Source organism: Melanerpes formicivorus, unplaced genomic scaffold (genome assembly GCF_026170545.1).
Source record: "Melanerpes formicivorus ecotype bairdi unplaced genomic scaffold, bMelFor1.0.p_v2 SCAF_12, whole genome shotgun sequence".
NCBI classification, from domain to species: domain Eukaryota; kingdom Metazoa; phylum Chordata; class Aves; order Piciformes; family Picidae; genus Melanerpes; species Melanerpes formicivorus.
This window is the reverse complement of record NW_027142364.1, coordinates 308,988-327,905: the sequence shown is the minus strand read 5'-3', so window position 1 is coordinate 327,905 and position 18,918 is coordinate 308,988. Positions and strand designations below refer to the sequence as shown.

At 58.4% G+C, this 18,918-nt stretch overlaps 1 protein-coding gene across 2 annotated transcripts in view; it reads left to right on the top strand.

Moving 5' to 3' along the window:
* The window catches only part of KCNAB1 (potassium voltage-gated channel subfamily A regulatory beta subunit 1), an 80,673-nt gene that overhangs the window by 60,653 nt on the left and 1,102 nt on the right, over positions 1–18,918 (top strand). For both annotated transcript variants that reach the window (XM_068144864.1, XM_068144865.1), the window contains exons 3-13: positions 2,085–2,122; positions 4,041–4,120; positions 5,338–5,382; positions 6,153–6,197; positions 6,590–6,633; positions 9,349–9,435; positions 14,496–14,581; positions 15,874–15,994; positions 16,565–16,659; positions 17,963–18,083; positions 18,816–18,904. In XM_068144864.1, the coding sequence (XP_068000965.1) occupies positions 2,085–2,122; positions 4,041–4,120; positions 5,338–5,382; positions 6,153–6,197; positions 6,590–6,633; positions 9,349–9,435; positions 14,496–14,581; positions 15,874–15,994; positions 16,565–16,659; positions 17,963–18,083; positions 18,816–18,904 (851 nt within the window). The remainder of the gene's footprint in view (positions 1–2,084; positions 2,123–4,040; positions 4,121–5,337; positions 5,383–6,152; positions 6,198–6,589; positions 6,634–9,348; positions 9,436–14,495; positions 14,582–15,873; positions 15,995–16,564; positions 16,660–17,962; positions 18,084–18,815; positions 18,905–18,918) is intronic.

Here is an 18,918-nt window from a genome sequence, read left to right as displayed (position 1 = left end):
TTGTGCCAGGGGAGGGTTAGGTTAGAGAGGAGGAAAAATGTCTTTGGTGCCAGAGCGGTCAGGGCCTGGCAGGGGCTGCCCAGGGAGGTGGTGGAGTCCCCATGCCTGGAGGGGTTCAAGAAACCTGTGCCCATGGCACCTGGGGCCAGGGTGTGATGGCTGTGGTGGGGCTGGGTTGCTGGTTGGGCTGGATGATCTGAGAGGTCTTTTCCAGCCCAGACAATCCTCTGATTCCACGAGTCAGGTGCAGTGCTACACCCAGCTGGTGTGTGGATCTCAAAGCCCAGGGAGAAGTTGTGCTGTGGCCCAAAGTGACCTCATGACCAGGTGACAGAAGGCACAGATGATGTCACAGCTCCTCTCTTGGGCTCCTCTCAGCAGGGCTTGCCAGGAGGTGGTCTGTAAGGTCAGATGAGGTAGGGCAGGAAGGGTGTGTGCCAAGGCTGAGGATGTGCTGGCTGAGCAGGGTCCCATAGGGGACCTGGCGCTTCCCCAGCTCGCTGCTGTCTCTCGCTGCCAGTGGCTCAGGAAATGTGCCCCAGAAAGGCAGCTGAAATAATGCTGAAATAACAGGGAAGATCCAGTTAAATCCCCACCCCCTTCCCACCACGGGGCAGTCCTTTTCTTTCTGGTCAGAAAGAGAGAGTGCCTCAGGTTGCTCCTAATAATGACAACCCAAAGCCTGCAAGGGAGTTGGAGCTGCAGTTACTCAGAGCCTGAGCTCTGCTCCTGGGTTGTGCTGCTGGGGGGCACTGGGAAAGCTCCTGGGAAGAGTCACTTTGGATTTCACACAACCCCAGCATGGAGGAGGTGGGAAGGGACCTCTGGACATCATCCAGTCCAACCCCCTCCCCCTGCTCCAGCAGGGCACCCCCAGCAGCTTGCCCAGCAGCACAGCGCCCAGGGGGAGATGGATGCTGTCCAGAGGAGACTCCACAACCTCTCTGGGCAGCCTGAGAGATGCATTCAGATGCATTTTCTCCCCTTTTCACCCCCTTTTTACCCCCTTGCAGACCCTGTAGCCTCATTTTTAACCCCATTTAATCCCCTTTAATCACCTTTTAACATCCCTTGACCCCATTTTGGACCCTTTTAACCCCATTTTCCCCAGCTTTGGATCCTTTTAAGTCCCATTTTAACCCCATTTTAATCCCTTGTAACTCCAATTTAACCCCACTACGCCCAGTTTTAGCTCCATTTATATCCATTTTATCCCCTTTTAACCTCATTTAACCAATTTTAGCCCTTTTAGCCCCATTTAGCCCCATTTTAACCCCATTTTACCCAGTTTTAGCCCCATTTGAACCCTATTATACCAAATGTTAGCCCCATTTATATCCATTTTAACCCCTTTCCCCCAGTTTTAGCCCCATTTAAACCTCATTTAAGCCAATTTTACCCAGTTTTGGCCCTATTTTAACCCCATGTTACCAAATTTTAGCCCTATTTATATTCATTTTAACCTCATTTTACCCAATTTTTGCCCCATTTAACCCACTTTAACCCTATTTACCCAGTTTTAGCCCCATTTAGCCCCACTTTAACCCCATTTTACCCAATTTTAGCCCTTTTAGCCCCATTTTACCCAATTTTAGCCCCATTTAACCCACTTTAACCCTATTTAACCCAGTTTTAGCCCCACTTAAGCCACATTTTACCCAATTTTAGCCCTTTTAGCCTCATTTTACCCAATTTTAGCCCCATTTAAACCCCATTTAATCCAATTTTAGCCCCATTTAACCCAATTTTAGCCCTTTTAGCTCCATTTAAACCCCATTTAACCCAATTTCAGCCCCATTTTAACACCATTTAACCCAATTTCAGCCCCATTTACCCCAGCTGTAGCCCCTTTGGCCCCATTTAAACCCCATTTAACCCAGTTTTAACCTCATTTTAACCCCATTGAAACCAATTTGGTCCCTTTTAGCCCCATTTTACCTGACTTCAACCCCATGTAGCCCCGTGTAAAGCCACTTTTAACCCCCTTTTCCCCATTTTCACCCCATCTGAGCCCAAGAAGCCTCCATTCTGGGGGCTCCTTGGCCAACCCCTCCCATGGTAACAGACTCCTTTGCTCTCTCTAGGGACATGGGTCACTTTTGGAGGGCAGATCTCCGACGAGGTGAGTGAGGCTGGCTGGGAGGCAAAGGCACCAAATCCCTCCCCCCAGGTCTGGGATGTTTTCACCTCTGAGATCTTTGCCAATGCAACCATGGCTACCAAAGCCAGGGGAGCTGGCAGAGAGCTGCTGTGCCGAGCAACACCAACCCCTGCTCCAAAAACCACCTTCATGAACCTGGCATTTCATTTCCAGGGGTCAACTTTAATCAAATCCCTTTTTTTTTACCCCCTTAAATGACCTTTTTATTATTAATAATAATTATTATTACTATTACTAGCTTTATTATCATCATCATTATTTCCATGCTGTTCCCTCCTTCCCCTTCCTGGGGCAGCCACTGGAGATGAGTTCCTCCCCACAGGTGTCACAGGCACAAGCAGGGGCTGGGCTCCCAAGGGGCTGCCTGATGATGGAATTTTACTTTACTACTATTTATTTTGGACATCCTAAGATGAAATCCACAGCAATCCCGAGCTTGGTTTGCCTCTTGCCCATGCCAGATGGCTCTTAAGCTTGGGGAACGATCCTGCAGAGCCCTGGGCAGCAGGGGGGGATTTCCTCCATCCCAGGTACCCTGCAGATGCCAGGCATCACAAGGAGAGCAACCTCCTGGCTTCCTCCCCTCTTGCGTGCAGCAGAAACCCCCAAAGGAACTCTGGTAGGAGCCCAGAGCAGGATGAACTCAAAGCTTCCTTGGCTTGTGAAGTCCCTTGGGCTTTGGTGTTTCTCCTGCTGCTGGTGGGCTGCTGAGTTCAGGCCTGGCTCTTGGTGTTGCAGGCTGGGGTGAGAGGATTTGCCCAGTCCCTGGAGCTGTTCAAGGCCATGCTGGATGGCTTTGAGCCACCTGCTCCAGTGGGAGGTGTCCCTGCCTGTGGCAAAGGGGTTGGAGTTGATGATTTCTAAGGTCCCTTCCAACCTAAACCAGTCTATGGCTTTTGATTGGAAGTTTTCCTGCCCTCCTTGCTTAGGAGAAGTCCAAGTGTCCATGCATGGCACAAGAGGACTGAAACACAGCCCTGTCCTTGTCTTAACCCTGCCCTTAAAGGACACTGACCGTGCCTGGGTGCTCATCCACTTCCAGCCTGCTCTGGGTGCAGAAGCCCTCAGGCAGCAGTGGGACTGCAGAAGGACATGAATGACCTTCAGGGCTTTACACAGCCTGGAGAGCTGCAGGGCAGCCTGGTGGGCAGCCAAAGAGCCCCAAACGAAGTCCTTTTGGTCTCAAACAGCACAGATGTGCAGAGAACCTTCTCTAAGCCTGTGAAACTCTGGGCTGCCAGAAAGCCTCTTTGAGAAGGGATTCCTGAGTTGATGCAAACCTGAGTTGATGCAAACTTGAGCTGATGCAAACCTGGCCTATGGTGCTCCTGGGGCCAGCACGTGAGCCCTCGGCTGCCCTACCATAAGGTCTTACCCCCTGCCCACCTATTCCCACAGCCCTCCCAACCCCTGTGCTGCACCCCCAGGGAGCAGTAGGACTCCTGGTGTTCTGCTGGCAACCCCATGAATGACCTTCAGGGCTTTATACAGCCTGGAGAGCTGCAGGGCAGCCTGGTGGGCAGCCAAAGAGCCCCAAACGAAGTCCTTTTGGTCTCAAACACCACAGATGTGCAGAGAACCTTCTCTAAGCCTGTGAAATTCTGGGCTGCCAGAAAGCCTCTTTGAGAAGGGATTCCTGAGTTGATGCAAACCTGAGCTGATGCAAACCTGAGCTGATGCAAACCTGGCCTGTGGTGCTCCTGGGGCCAGCACGTGAGCCCTCGGCTGCCCTACCATAAGGTCTTACCCCCCACCCACCCATTCCCACAGCCCTCCCACCCCCTGTGCTGCACCTTCAGGGCTGTTTCCAGTGTGGGATGGCCCAGTGGATGTTCTGGGCTGTGCTCTCCCCCTGCTCACTTGTCTGTGCTTCCCCAAGGTGGCTGAGCAGCTGATGACCATCGCCTACGAGAGCGGCGTCAACCTCTTCGACACGGCCGAGGTCTATGCCGCTGGCAAGTGAGTGCCCAGCGCCCTGCTCCTCTGCCCTCAGCTCCCCCCACGGGGCTCTGGGGCACAATCCCTCCTGAAGGAGGGGGCTCAGGCTCTGGAGGTGCTTGGCAGAGTCCCTTCTGCTCAAAGCGGGGGAGAGGAAAGCCTTGGTGGTTTGGGGCGCTCTGCAAAAGGGGAGCAGTGGAAGAGGCGAGGTTTGGAGTGGATGCTGGGAGGACATTCTTCCCCAAGAGGGTGGGCAGAAGGATGCTGGGGATGTCCCCTCCCTGGAGGTGTTCAAAGGCAGGTTGGATGAGGCCTTGAGCCACCTGGGTTGGAATCACAGAATGGGTTTGAGTTGGAAGGGACCTTCAAAGCCATCCAGCTCCAGCCCCCTGCCATGGGCAGGGACACCTCCCACCAGCACAGGCTGCTCAGGGCCTCACCCAGCCTGGTCCTGAACAATTCCAGGGAGGAGGACATCCACAACCCCCCTGGGCAACCTCAGGTTGCCCAGGGGGGTTGTGGATGTCCTCCTCCCTGGGGAGGTTGTGGATGTTCTCCTCCCTGGAGGTGTTCAAGACCAGGCTGCCTCACGGCACAGGACTGGAACTAGGTCATCTTTAAGGTCCCTTCCAACCCAACCCATTCTGTGATTCAAGAAGAAGAAGAAGAACAGAACTGATCCCCAACCTCTTTGTCAGAAGCCTGTCACTGGTGCCACTTGCTGCTGGCAGAGGGAGCAAAAACTCTCCTGAATAAATGAGAAGCCAGCACTCATCTTAATGGTGACAAATGGTACTGGGGACAGCTCCTGGGCACAGCTCCTGCAGCGAGGAGCAGCTCTGGCTGAGGAAGAGCTAAGGCTCTCTCAGTGCCACCATGGAGCTGAGAAGAAGGAGCAGCCATCCAGAAGGACTTTGGCTTTGCCTGGGTTGCCCAGCTGGGTGCTTAGGGGAAAAGGTGGCTTGGGGGCATCACCTCCCTGCCGTGGGGACAAAGCCCCTTCCCAGAGCAGATGTAGGGCATGAGGGGGGAGGTTTGTCCCCATGGGAGTGGGTGGGGGAGATGCTTTGTGCTGATGGAGGTGACCTGTCCTGGTTAGTACTGGGGTGACTGTCACCCAGGGATGGGAGGGTGGGATGGGAAGGGTGCTGCAGGCTGGCATCTGGGTGGCACCATCCAGAGAAGCTGGCACTGAGCATCCTCTGCCTGCCCTCACTGTGGCTCTCTCCCTTTTGCAGGGCTGAGATCATCTTGGGGAACATCCTGAAGAAGAAGGGCTGGAGGTACTGTACCCCTGGCTGGCATCTGCTGGCACCCACAAGCAGGAGGGAGCCTTGGCCAGGAGTCACTGCAGGAGCTGCTGGCCCAGGAGCAAGTGCTGCACTTCCCAGGCAGTGCTGGGAGCTTGCATGTGTGATGCTCCAGGCCCCTCAGCAGCTTTGCAGCCTCCCCTGGACTCTCTCCAGCACTTCTCTGTCTCCTTTGAGCCCAGAGCTGGCCCCAGACTCCAGAAGAGGGGACAGGAGAACCTCCCTCCACCTGCTGGTCCTTTTTGCCCTGTAGTTTTGGCTTGAGTGTTCCAAATGCTGCAGCAGGGCTTCAGGGAGAGCTTCACTCCCCACAGGACACTTCCCAGCAGGGTTTTGTTTTTTTTTCCAGTGGGAAATGAGCTCAGGCTGGGACAAAGCTGCAGGTTCTGTAACAAGCAGCCCTGGGCTTGGCTGTGAGGAGGAAGCAGCACTGCAGCCCTTGGCTAAGGGCTCTGGGGCTGGCTCCCTGCAGAATTAAAACCTGACCTCTGTGCTTGGTCACTTCACTTGAGTTCACTTCAGTTTCTGGACACCAGCCTGGGGTCACTCCTTGCCTGCTGCAGAGCTGAGCATGGTGGAGGGGGAGAAGGGGCCCCTGGAACCTGCTCTAAACAGGATGCTTGCTGAGGAGCCAGGCATGGCCACCAGTGTGGGAAGCTGGAGCACTGCTGCTGGCCCAGGGGCCATGCTCCTCAGCTGGTGTCAGTTTGGTAGCAGTGATGATGTTTCTGCTCTGTTTGCAGGAGGTCCAGCCTGGTCATAACAACAAAGCTCTACTGGGGTGGAAAGTAAGTGTCAGAGTCCCTCGTGGTGCTTGCTGCCTGCTTCTGCTCTTCCACAGTCGTGCAACCAGCTCGTGGCACCTTGGAGGGGGGCTTGGAAGTGTTGGACAGGAGCTTCACAGCCAGGCCAGGCCCAGAGCAGGGCTGTGACCATGCTCAGGGAGCAGAGGGATTGCTCATTTGGGGTTGGACTCAAGGATCTCTTTGGGTCCCTTCCAACCCCTGGCATCCTGTGGTCACCATCCCCGAGGCTGCTGTCCCTGAGCCCCCAGGAGGTGTGGGGGTCTCTGCTCTGACTCCCTTTTGGGGTGGCTCAAAGCAGGATAGAAACCCAACCCTGCATGATGGTTCCCACCTCAGCCTTCTAGCAGCCATGGACCTGTGTTTGTCCTTTGCAGAGCTGAGACAGAAAGAGGGCTCTCCAGAAAACACATCATTGAAGGTACGTGGGGCTGGGGGCTGGGGGCTGCTCATGCTTGACTGGCCCTGGCATGGGGGGATGGCCTCCCATGAGCCAGGGCTGCTTGACCTGGTGGTCAAAAAAGGAGTAGGATGTGGTCTGGTGGTCGAGGAGGTGATGGGTAGAAAGTTGGACTTGATGGTGAGAGGCTCAGCAGGAGCCAGCAGGGAGCACTTGCAGCCCAGAGAGCCAAGCAGAGCCTGGGCTGCAGCAAGAGAAGTGTGGCCAGCAGGGCCAGGGAGGGGATTCTGCCCCTCTGCTCCACTCTGCTGAGACCACAGCTGGAGCTCTGGGGCCAGTTCTGGAGCCTCTGTGCCAGGAAGGATCTGGAGGTGCTGGAAGGTGTCCAGAGCAGGGCCACGAGGAGGAGCAGAGGGCAGGAGCTGCTCTGCTGTGAGCACAGACTGAGGGAGTTGGGGTTGTGCAGTCTGGAGAAGAGAAGGCTCCCGGGAGACCTCATTGTGGCCTTCCAGGATCTGCAGGGGGCTACAAGAAAGCTGGGGAGGGACTTCTGAGGGTGTCAGGGAGGGATAGGACTGGGGGTGATGGAGCAAAACTAGAAGTGGGGAGATTGAGATTGGCTGTGAGGAAGAAGTTGTTCCCCAGGAGGGTGGTGAGAGCCTGGCACAGGCTGCCCAGGGAGGTGGTGGATGTCCCATCCCTGGAACCATGCTGTGAGCAGCCTGCTCTAGCAGGGGATGTCCCTGCTGACTGCAGGGTGGATTGCACTGGGTGACCTTGGAAGGTCTCTTCCCACCCAACCCATTCTACCACTTCTACCACCTTTCCTCAAACAGGGAGAGCAACCTCACTGCTCACATAAAGCCTTCCCAGGTTAGCAATCCAGGGCTGGAATCCCACCAGGGCAGCCCCAGGTTAGCAATCCAGGGCTGCAATCCCACCAGGGCAGCCCCAGGTTAGCAATCCAGGGCTGGAATCCCACCAGGGCAGCCCCAGGTTAGCAATCCAGGGCTGCAATCCCACCAGGGCAGCCCCAGGTTAGCAATCCAGGGCTGCAATCCCACCAGGGCAGCCCCAGGTTAGCAATCCAGGGCTGGAATCCCACCAGGGCAGCCCCAGGTTAGCAATCCAGGGCTGGAATCCCACCAGGGCAGCCCCAGGCTAACAATCCAGGGCTGGAATCCCACCAGGGCAGCCCCAGGTTAGCAATCCAGGGCTGCAATCCCACCAGGGCAGCCCCAGGTTAGCAATCCAGGGCTGCAATCCCACCAGGGCAGCCCCAGGTTAGCAATCCAGGGCTGCAATCCCACCAGAGCAGCTCCCTCCACCCAGCAGCAGGTGGAAGTGATTCTCCTCAGGGGATGTGGAGCTAATTAAGGCTCCTCTATGATTTGTGAGCTAAGCCCTAGTTGATTACAGCACTGCTTGGCTCAGCTGCTGTTTGCTGCCAAGGGAAATGAGGAGAGGGGAACTGAGTCTCATGTGCCATGCTGAGGGTCGTTTGAGGGCAGGAGGAGGGAGCAGAGGAGGTGGAGGAGGTCTTGCTTTGATCTCTGCCTGGCAGAAAGCAGCAGGAGGCTGAGTTTCCTGTCCTGTATTGGCAGCTTTGGCTTGCCCTTGGCCGTGGGAAGGGGCTAAGAGAGGCAGGGATGTGGTGCTGAGGGCCATGGTTCAGCACCAGCATTGAAAGGGGTCGAGGATGGTTGGACTCAGACTGGAGAAGAGGCTGAGAGGAGATCTCATTGCTCCCTGCAGCTCCCTGAAAGGAGGCTGGAGCCAGGTGGGGACTGGGCTCTGCTCCTAAGGACCAAGAGCATTGCTCAGCTCCCCTCTGGGGCTGCCCTCCTCCAGGCTCTCAGCCCCAGGGCTCTCAGCCTTTGCTGCTCACAGAGCTGCTCCAGGCCCCTCAGCAGCTCTGCAGCCTCCCCTGGACTCTCTCCAGCAGTTCTCTGTCCCTCTTGAGCTGGGGAGCCCAGAACTGTGCCCAGGACTGCAGCTGTGGCCTCACCAGGACAGAGTAAAGTGGGAGGAGAACCTCCCTTGATGGCCACACTCTTCTCCATGCAGCCCAGGCCACCTTTGGCCTCCTTGTCCCCAGGGGCACACTGCTGGCTCATGGTGACTTTGCTGGCCCCCAGCACTCCCAGCTCCTTCTCCATGGAGCTGCTCTCCAGCAGGTTCCCCCTCCCTGTGCTGCTGCAGGAGGTTGTTCCTCCCCAGGGGCAGGAGCCTGCCCTTGCCCTGGCTGCACCTCCTGAGCTTCCTCTCCCCCAGCTCTCAGCCTGGCCAGGGCAGGCTGAAGCAGCACAGCCTGGGGGGGCTCAGCCTCTCCTCCCAGTTTGTGCCATCAGCAAATTGGCCAAGGGTCCACTCAGGCCTTTCCTCCAGGTCCTTGCTGAAGCTGCTGGACAAGACTGGAGCCAGTCCTGACCCCAGGGGTGCAGCATCAGCCACAGGTCCCCAGGCAGACCCTGCCCCACTGGTCACAATCCTGACCCCAGGGGGACAGCACCAGCCACAGGTCCCCAGGCAGACCCTGCCCCACTGGTCACAATCCTGACCCCAGGGGTACAGCACCAGCCACAGGTCCCCAGGCAGACCCTGCCCCAACGATCACAACCCTCTGAGCTCTGACCTTCAGCCAGCTCTCACCCCACCCCCAGAGTATGTAGCGCAGCCCTCAGCAGCTGTGTGGCTGGCTCTGAGCTGCTCCTGCCTCTGCTTTGCCGTCCCCAGGGCTGAAGGCTTCCCTGCAGAGGCTGCAGCTGGAGTACGTGGACGTGGTGTTCGCCAACCGGCCGGACAACAACACCCCCATGGAAGGTCAGTGGGAGGCTTCCCCCCCCGGCCTGGGACCTGGCTGCCCCCTGGCCTGGTCTGGGGCTGCCTGGAGGTGAAACCCAGGGCTTTGGGCTCAGTCCTGAGGTGGGGAAGCTGTGAGAAAGGAAGCCCCTGCTGTGGGAGCTGCTGCTGCTGCACCTCCTCCTGGGCTGTGCTCCAGGCAAAGGAGTTTGTGGCTCCTGGGTGGGAGCTGGAGGCTCCTGCCTGGCCCAGGGAGGGCTTCCAGCTTCTTGGGGTTGATTTCCTTCCCTGCTTCCTTCAGCTGGAGTGGGTCTGGGGTGGCACTTTAAGGCAGGTTGCCTCTGGGTCGAAGGAGACCTCTATCTCCATAGCCCTGCTGCTGCCAGCTCTGGAGAGGGCACCATGGCAGCACTGCTGTGCCCTGGGCTGCCCACATGGCACCAGGCCTGCCCGAGATTGCCCCAAACCGACCCAGTGCATGGCCAGAAACAAGAGACAGCTGCTGAGCTCCCGGGGTCACTGCCCCAAGGGCATGAGGTGCACCAGCTGAGCCTCTGCCAGGCTTGGCTGGGTGATGCCATGGTCCTCTTGGGGCATGGTGGGGACCCCCTGGGGCATGGTAGGCTCCCTTTGGAGCATGGTAGGCTCCCTTTGGAGCATGGTGAAGGCTACTTGGGGCATGATGGGGACACTCGGGGCATGGTGGGGGCACTCAGAACATGATAGAGTCCCCTTGGAGCATCGTGGGGACCCCTTGGGGCACGGTGAAGACCCCTCAGGGCATGATGGGGACACCCAGGGCACGTCAGGGTCCCCTCAGGGCATGATGGGGACACACAGAGCATGGCAGGGGTCCCTCAGGGCATGGCAGGGTCCTCTTAGGGCATGATGGGGACACACAGAGCATGGCAGGGTCCCCTTGGGGCATGATGGGGACACACAGAGCATGGCAGGGTCCCCTCAGGGCATGGCAGGGTCCCCTTGGGGCATAATGGGGACACCCAGGGCATGGCAGGGTCCCCTCAGGGCATGGGAGGGTCCCCTCGGGGCACGGTGGGGACACCCAGGGCACGGCAGGGTCCCCTCGGGGCACGGTGGGGACCCTCTGGGCACGGAGAGCAGTGCTGCTCTGCCCAGGGCTGGGCTCACCCTTGGTGCTCAGCTGCCCAGCCCTCCCCCGTGGTGGGCACGGTCCTGGTTGAGCTCAGAGCATTCCCGGCAGGGAGTGGAGCTGGGCAGGCGGAGGAGCCGCGGGCGCCTGCGAGCCTTAATGAGGTTTGCTAATTGCTGTAGCCCCCTGGGGGGTGTTGGTGCCTGCTGGTGCAGCCCAGTCCTGCACCCCTCAGTACCTTCTGGCCTTCGTGCCCTGTTCAGCGGCCTCCAGCCCCCGTCCCTCCCCTCCTTCCCCGCCTCCCCGGGAGCTCACACAACCATTCACACGGCGGCAGGGAGTCAGCCTCGCAGGGGGAAAGGCTTGCGGGCTGCGGGAGCTGTCACACGCAGCTCCAACCCGCCCCGGAGCCTGGCAGCTCCCTCTGCAGCTCCCGGCCTGACCCTCCGCAGCGCTGACAGCTCCTTGCTTAGTGACCGTGGAGCCGAGTGACCTGCTGGGGGCCTCGGGTGGGTGGCACTGCCACTCTGCTGGCCAAGCAGTGCCGCCAGCTGTGGCTCCGAGGAGCTGGCCTGGGAGTTTAGGAGCAGTGCAAGGATCTGCAGCAGCTGCTGAGGTGAAGGGAGCTGAGATGATGTAGCCTGGGGAGGGGAATGACCTCCCTGCTCACTCGGTTGCCATCTGATGAGGCAGTGCTCGGCACATCCCCCGCCCCGTGCCAGCGTGGCACAGCTGAGCCCAGGCCTCTCGGGCTCTCAGGACGCTGCAGATCCTGCCAGCAGCCCCTGGCAGCAGCCCTGGTGCTGGGTGAGGCTGGCAGCAGGGTGAAAAAAAGGACATTTCTCCTTATGAATGGCCTGGTGCTGCTCCTGCTGCTGCTGCCTCTCTACTTGGGGCTTTTTTTATGCTTCACCTACTAAGCCACTTCCCTCCCTGAGCATCTGCTGAGCCATCTGTTGGTTCCTCACTGCCTGGCAGGCACAGGCAGTGCACAGCTACCCTCACAAGGCACCAGCCCTGCTCCCTCTCCTTGCTGTGCCCAGGCTTTTCCCATCTGAGCAAACAGCAGCTCCTGAGGGAGAACCACAGAGAGGTGACCCAGAGAGGTGCCCCAGAGAGGTGCCCTGCTGGTGCCAGCAGGTGAGGGCTCTGCTCACAGGGGTGGTGTGCTGCAAGGGATAACCAAATCCATCAGAGGATGAGCTGGGGCTGACCCTTTTGGGTCCTCCACTTGCTGCCTGCAGGCAGGTTGAGGTTCCTCTGCCACTGCTTGGGGTCTGCTGTCCTCTGTGGGTGTCAGACACAAGGACAGGCCGAGGGAGCTGGGGCTGTGCAGCCTGCAGAGGAGAAGGCTCCAGGGGCACCTCAGAGCTGCCTGCCAGGACCTGAAGGGATCCTGCAGGAAGGCTGCAGAGAGACTTTTGCTGAGGGGGTCTGAGCCAGGCCAAGGGGAAATGGTTTGGAGCTGAGGCAGAGCAGGGTCAGAGTGGAGCTGAGGAAGAAGTTGTTCAGCAGGAGGGAGCTGAGGCTCTGGCACAGGCTGCCCAGGGAGGCTGTGGCTGCCTCCTGCCTGGGGGTGTTCAAGGCCAGGCTGGGTGAGGCTGAGCCTAGGTGAGAGGTGTCCCTGCCCATGGTGGGGAGGTTGGAGCAGAGGAGCTCTGAGATCCTTTCCAACCCAACCCATTCTCTGCATTCAGCTCTGATCCCCCAACTGCTCCTGCAGATGCTCTCTGTCACCACAAGAGCTGTCCCAGCTGATGGGCAGCACAGCTCTGACTGCATGGACAGAGGCTGCTGGGGAGCCCCCTGCCGAGACCCCCCCCCCCCAAACATTGTCACAGTGCTGAGGGACTGGGCACAAGCTGCAGAGCTGGCAAAGCAAGGAGGGAAGGTGACAGGGCTGCTATCAGAGACCTTTCAGCTGCTCTCAACTTTTCCTTCTGCTGCTGGGGGGCTGCTTTCTGGCCTTTGAAACAATTCCTTTGTGCTTCAGAACCTCTCCCCAGCCTGAAGGGCTGCCACTTGTGCCAGGCTGGAGGGACCCAGGGTGGGGTTGCTCTTCACAAGCCTTCTCCATCCCCTTGGGAGCAAGCTCTGGGAAACAACAGCAGAGAGATTTCAGCTGCTTTGCTGCTTTTTTTCCCCCTTCCCCTCTCTGAGTTGACTTCATTTTAAGTGGAAAGGAGTAGAGGTGGGAGGAAGGCAAACAAGCCTGGACTGAGATGTGTAAGAGGCGTGTGATGAGAGGCTTAGCAAAACTCCTCCGTGGCAGCCTGGCAAAAAATAGACAACTGAATGCAGGGAGAAGCTGCAGCTGGTGCCAGGGATGGGAGGATGGGAGGGATGGGAGGGTGGTGGTGGAGCTGCCCGTGGCACCCAGCACGCCTGTGGGCAGCAGAGTGGCAGCATGGCAGTGGGGGGGGGGGGGGGGAGGGAGGGCTGGGCCAAGGCTGGGGCTGAAATGCTTGGAAATAGGGAAAAGTGTTGGCTGGATTGGGATGTGTCAAGGGGTAGGGCTGGGCTTGGCCACCAGATGGTTGATAGAAGCTCTCCATCAACCCTTCTGCCTCCCCAAAAGGAAGAGGGGAGGGAAGCTGATGGGTGGAGGAAGGCCTCTGAGTCCTCATGGACAAGAGGAGGATCGGCAGCCAGCACTGTGCCCTTGTGGCCAAGGAGGCCAAGGGCATGCTGGGGTGCAGCAGGAAAAGCATGCCCAGCAGGTCTAGGGAGGTTCTCCTCCCCCTCTGCTCTGCCCTGCTGTGTCCAGCTCTTGGGACTCCAGGGACTTGCTGGAGAGGGCACAGCAAAGGGCTCCAGAGATGCTGAGGGCACCGAAACCTCTCTGTGAGGAGGAAAGGCTGAAGAGAGTTGGGGCTGGGGAGTGTGGAGGAGAGCAGCCTGAGGGGGATCTCATCAATGCTGATCAATGCTTCAAGGGTGGGTGGCAGGAGGGTGGCACCAGGCTTTGATCAGTGGTGCCTAGGGACAAGCCAAGGAGCAGTGGGCACCAACTGAACATCAGAAGTTCATCTGAACAGGTGGAGGAACTTCTTTAATTGAAGGGTGACAAACCCCTGGAGCAGGCTGCCCAGAGAGGTTGTGGAGTCTCCTGGTGTGGAGAGCTTCCAACCCCCCCTGGGCATTGTGCTGCTGGGCAAGCTGCTGTGGGTGCCCTGCTGGAGCAGGGGGTGATCTCCAGAGGTCCTTTCCAAGCCCTGCTGTCCTGCCCTCGGTGGCAGAGGGGTGCTGGTAGTTAGCAAATGCAAGCCCCCTTTCCCCCCTGCTCCATCCTTCAGCTGATTTTTCAGCCCTGCTGCCCCCCTGTGTCGAGTTTTCACAGACACTTCATCAGGTGGTGCTGGGCAAGAGTTGGCACAGAAGCATCTCTCCACCCTCTGGGGGATCAATGTCTCCACTCTGACACTTCCACTGCTCCCCCAGCCCTGCCCTAGCAGGGAGGATGCAGCAGAGGTGCTGATCAGTGCTGGAGGTGCTCAGGTCCTTGGTCCCTGGAGAAGAGGAGGTTCAGGGGAGACCTTCTTGCTCTCCACAACTCCCTGAAGGGAGGTTGCAGCCAGGTGGGGATTGGTCTCTTCTCCCAGGCACCCAGCACCAGAACAAGAGGACACAGTCTCAAGCTGTGCCAGGGGAGGTTTAGGCTGGAGGGGAGGAGAAAGTTCTTCCCAGCAAGAGAGATTGGCCCTTGGGATGTGCTGCCCAGGGAGGTGGTGGAGTCACCATCCCTGGAGACGTTCAGCAAAGGCTTGGATGTGGCACTTGGAGCCATGGTTTGGCTGTCAGGAGGTGCTGGGTGACAGCTTGGACTTGATGATCTCTGAGGTCTTTTCCAACCTGATTGATTCTGTGATTCCTGGGTGGCTCTGGGGAGGATTTGGCGCTGACCAAGAGGCCTCCCTGCGGTTCTCACACCACCTTTGGGTCTGTTCTTCCTCCCCCTCTCCTCCTGCAGAGATTGTGAGGGCCATGACCCACGTCATCAACCAGGGCATGGCCATGTACTGGGGCACGTCACGCTGGAGCGCCATGGAGATCATGGTAAGGCTTGGCTGGGGAGGGCAGCCCTGGAGCCTTGCTCAGCCTCCATCCTGCTGGCAGCCGGCCAGCAGCCTGGGCCTCATGCTTCTGGGCTAAGGAGGCCTGGAGGTTTGCTGCAGCCAGCACCCTCCCACCTCACCCTGTGGCTGTGTTGGGACACACAGATCACGCTCTCCAGGAGATGTTTGATTCCTTTGTGTGCCACGGGGGCAGCACCCAGCCTGGCCTTGGTGAGATGCTGGTCTCAGAAAGGTGTCACACATGTGTCTGGCATTGCTCACAGGGCTTTAATAAGCTCCAGCACAGGAGCTTCCACCTCACCATCAGGAGGAACTTCTGCACTGTGAGGGTCACAGAGCCCTGGAGCAGGCTGCCCAGAGAGGTTGTGGAGTCTCCTGCTCTGGAGCCTTCCCAGCCCTGTCTGGATGTGTTCCTGTGTGACCTGTGCTGGATTCTCTGCTCCTGCTCTGGCAGGGGGCTTGGACTGGAAGGTCTCCAGAGGTCCTTTCCAACCCCTGCCATCCTGTGATCTGTGATCCTGCTAAAACCTCTTCCAAGAGGAGCCGAGCTCATGGGGAGGAGGCAGGCTGGCAGGGGGCTGATGTCTCAGCTCATTCAACTGGGGGCTGGTTCATTTGGGCTGGCTTCAGGGCTTTGGGTGGAGTGCCTGTTGCATGTCCCTGCCCATGTGATGTGGCTCCCAGCTGCAGGAGCATTGGAGCTGCTGCTCTGCTGGGGATGGTCCCCACACAGGGCAGGAGCCCCACGGTCACCACCACTTTGAACAGGCCATGCCCAGGCTTTGCCTCGGGCTGAGGCCACCAGGGTCCTGCCCTCTCCCCCTCATTTCTTGTTGCCCAGGGAGGTGGGAGCTGCCCCATGCCTGCAACCATGCCAGGTCAGCCAGTTTGGGGCTCTGAGCCACCTGCTCTAGCTGCAGATGCCCCTGCTGGGGGCTTGGGCTGGGTGACCTTGAAAGGTCCTCTCCAACCCCAACCAGTCTGGGATCCTTTCTCAGCTGGCAGGTTGTTTGGGTTGCCACTGAGCTGGCTGTGAAGCAGCTTTGGGCTGGAGGAGGCAGAGGGTGGTGGTGGGGCACAGGGGCAGTGGGACAGCAGCGCAGGCAGGGCTGGGGCTGGTCCCCACCTTGGTAGATGGGAAGGAGCTTGCCTAGGGGCAGCAGGACCTCAGGCTGTTGGCTCCTGGAGCCTCCAGGAGGGTTGGCTGCTGGGTTCTGCCCTGCAAGGTGATTCTGCTTAACAAAGTTCTTTCTCTGCTGGCTTTGTCTGCAGGAAGCCTACTCTGTGGCCAGGCAGTTCAACATGATCCCCCCCGTGTGTGAGCAAGCTGAGTACCATCTCTTCCAGAGGGAGAAGGTGGAGGTTCAGCTGCCTGAGTTATACCATAAAATAGGTACAGTGGGGGCCTGCTGGCACTCTGGGCTCTTGCCTTTGCAGGATGAAGCACCAAGAGCTTCACCTGGGGCTCTGGAGGGGAAGAGTGCTCTCCATCCCTGCCCTGAAGGGGGGCAGACAGTGACCCATCTGATGTCCTGCAAGGTAAAAGCAGCTCAGTGTGCCCCTGGGAGAAATAGGGGTCAGCTGCCAGGGCTGTGCTTGCTCTTGGAGACCCAGCAGGGGATGCTGATGTCTCCAAGTGTGTCTTCTGAGCCACTGGGAAGAGGCGCTTTGGGGCACTGGGAAAAGCCCTTTGGAGAGTTATCTGCTCAGGAGTTCAGGTGCTTGGCTGGAGCAGGAGCCAGGCTGGGGTTGGAGGCTCTCTTGAGGTGGTTCTGGATGAACAACCTGTGCTAGCAGGGCAGCTGGACCAGATGCTGCTCAGAGGTCCTTTTCAAGCCTCACCATGCAGCACTTGCCCTGCTTTTATTGTTTTCAGCCAGAAAGTCCTCTTTTGGATAGAACTCTGCGTGCTCCCAGCCCTCCTCTCCCCCTGAAAACTCTCTCTCTTTGTGTTTCTCTGCAGGAGTTGGAGCCATGACGTGGTCTCCACTTGCCTGTGGCATCATCTCAGGGAAATATGGCAATGGGGTCCCAGAAAGCTCAAGGGCTGCACTAAAGGTATGGTTGGAGAGCAGGAGACAGAAGGGGAAGGGGGAAGAGAGGCCTGGGGAGAGAAGCTGCTGCATGGTCTGTGTCCAGAGATCAGCTCAGTTTCTCTGGCAGCCACACTCCAAAGTGGGGAGGCCCTGGCTGAGGAAGAGGCTCTGGCTGCCCACTGCAGTGCTCTGGTAGCTTTAGGCTCTGCCTTTAAAGCTGTTCACAGCTCTTGAGCAGAAAAGTAAACAAATCACTACTGGGTGTAGGGAAAAAGGACAACAGAGATCATTCTAAACACTGCCTTTGGAGGGAGAGGGACTTCTGAGGGGGTCAGGGAGGGATAGGACTGCAGGGGATGGAGCAAAACGCCATCACTGGGAGATTGAGATTGGCTGTGAGGAAGAAGTTGTTCCCCATGAGGGTGGTGAGAGCCTGGCACAGGTTGCCCAGGGAGGTGGTGGAAGCCTCCTGCCTGGAGGTGTTTGCAGCCAGGCTGGCTGTGGCTGTGAGCAACCTGCTGTGGTGTGAAGTGTCCCTGCCCATGGCAGGGGACTGGGTCTGGCTGAGCCTTGAGGTCCCTTCCAGCCCTGACAATTCTATGATGCTATGTAGGTTCCACCAAGAGCCAACCAAGTCCTGCTGTGGTTGCTGTTGGTACCAAAGAGCTGTTCCTGAGCTGCTGCTGCTGCCTCCTGGGCTGGATGTGGCATTTTCAAATGCTTTAAGTTTTCCATGGTGGGAGATGCTCTCTTGTGTGCTTCAGTAGACACCAGGGCTAGGGAGGTTCTCTTCCCCCTCTGCTCTGCCCTGGAGGAGGCCACGCCTGGAGGCCTGTGTCCAGTTCTGGGCTCCCCCAGTTCAAGAGAGACACAGACCTGCTGCAAAGAGTCCAGAGGAGAGCTATGAGGATGATGAAGGGACTGGAACATCTCTCCTATGAAGAAAGGCTGAGAGCCCTGGGGCTGCTGAGGCTGGAGAGGAGAAGGCTGAGAGGGAGCTGATCAATGTCTATCAACAGCTGAGGGGTGGGGGGCAAGTGGAGGGGGTAGGCTCTGCTCAGTGGTGTCTTGTGACAGGCCAAGGGGCAATGGGCACAAACTGGGACCCAGGAGGTTCCACCTCAACAGGAGGAGAAACTTCTTTGGTGTGAGGCTGCTGGAGGGCTGGAGCAGGCTGCCCAGAGAGGTTGTGGAGTCTCCTTCCCTGGAGAGCTTCCAACCCCCCCGGATGTGCTCCTGTGTGCCCTGCCCTGGGTGGGAGAGCACTGGATGGCCTCCAGAGGTCCCTTCCAGCCCCTGGCATGCTGTGCTTGTGTGATCTGCAGTGCTACCAGTGGCTGAAGGAGAAGATCATCAGCGAGGAGGGCAGGAAGCAGCAGGGGAAGCTGAAGGATCTGTCGCCCATCGCCGAGCGCCTGGGCTGCACGCTGCCACAGCTGGCCGTGGGTAGGTGCCAGGGAGGGCACAGTGCCAACACACCTTCCCCCCCTCTGATGGTGTCACACCATCCTCCTGGGCTGGGGGGAAGCTCTCTGAAGTGCAGGTTTAGGGGGTGTTGAAAGGGGAGTGCAGGGGAAACCTTGCACGAGCCCCTGGAGCTCAGGGACTCCTCTGGTTGTGCCCAGGGAGCAATAACCTCCTGCAGCAGCACAGGGGAGGGGAGGGAGGACCTGCTGGGGAGCAGCTCTGTGGAGAAGGACCTGGGAGTGCTGGGGGACAACAAGGTCCACCATGAGCCAGCAGTGTGCCCTCAGGGCCAAGAAGGTCAGTGATGTCCTGGGGTTCATGAGGAGGAGTGTGGGCAGCAGGACAAGGGAGGTTCTCCTTCTCTGTCCTAGTGAGGCCACAGCTGGAGTCCTGGGGCCAGCTCTGGGCTCCCAGCTCAAGAGAGACAGAGAACTGCTGGAGAGAGTCCAGGGGAGAGCTATGAGGATGATGAAGGGACTGGAACATCTCTCCTATGAAGAAAGGCTGAGAGCCTGGAGCAGAGCAGCCCCAGAGGGGAGCTGAGCAATGCTCAGCAAGAGCTAAAGGCTGGGGGGCAAGAGGCTGGGGCCAGGCTCTTGGCAGCATCTTGTTCAGCCAAACAATGCCCTTACCCTTCAAACAGAGAGAGAAGCTCTGGCAGATGCTAGGGGCTGGAGCAGGTTCCTGACCATCTTCTGGCTTTATTCCCAGCATGGTGCCTGAGAAACGAAGGGGTGAGCTCTGTCCTCCTAGGATCTTCCAACCCAGAGCAGCTGATAGAGAACCTTGGAGCCATACAGGCAAGTGCAAGGTG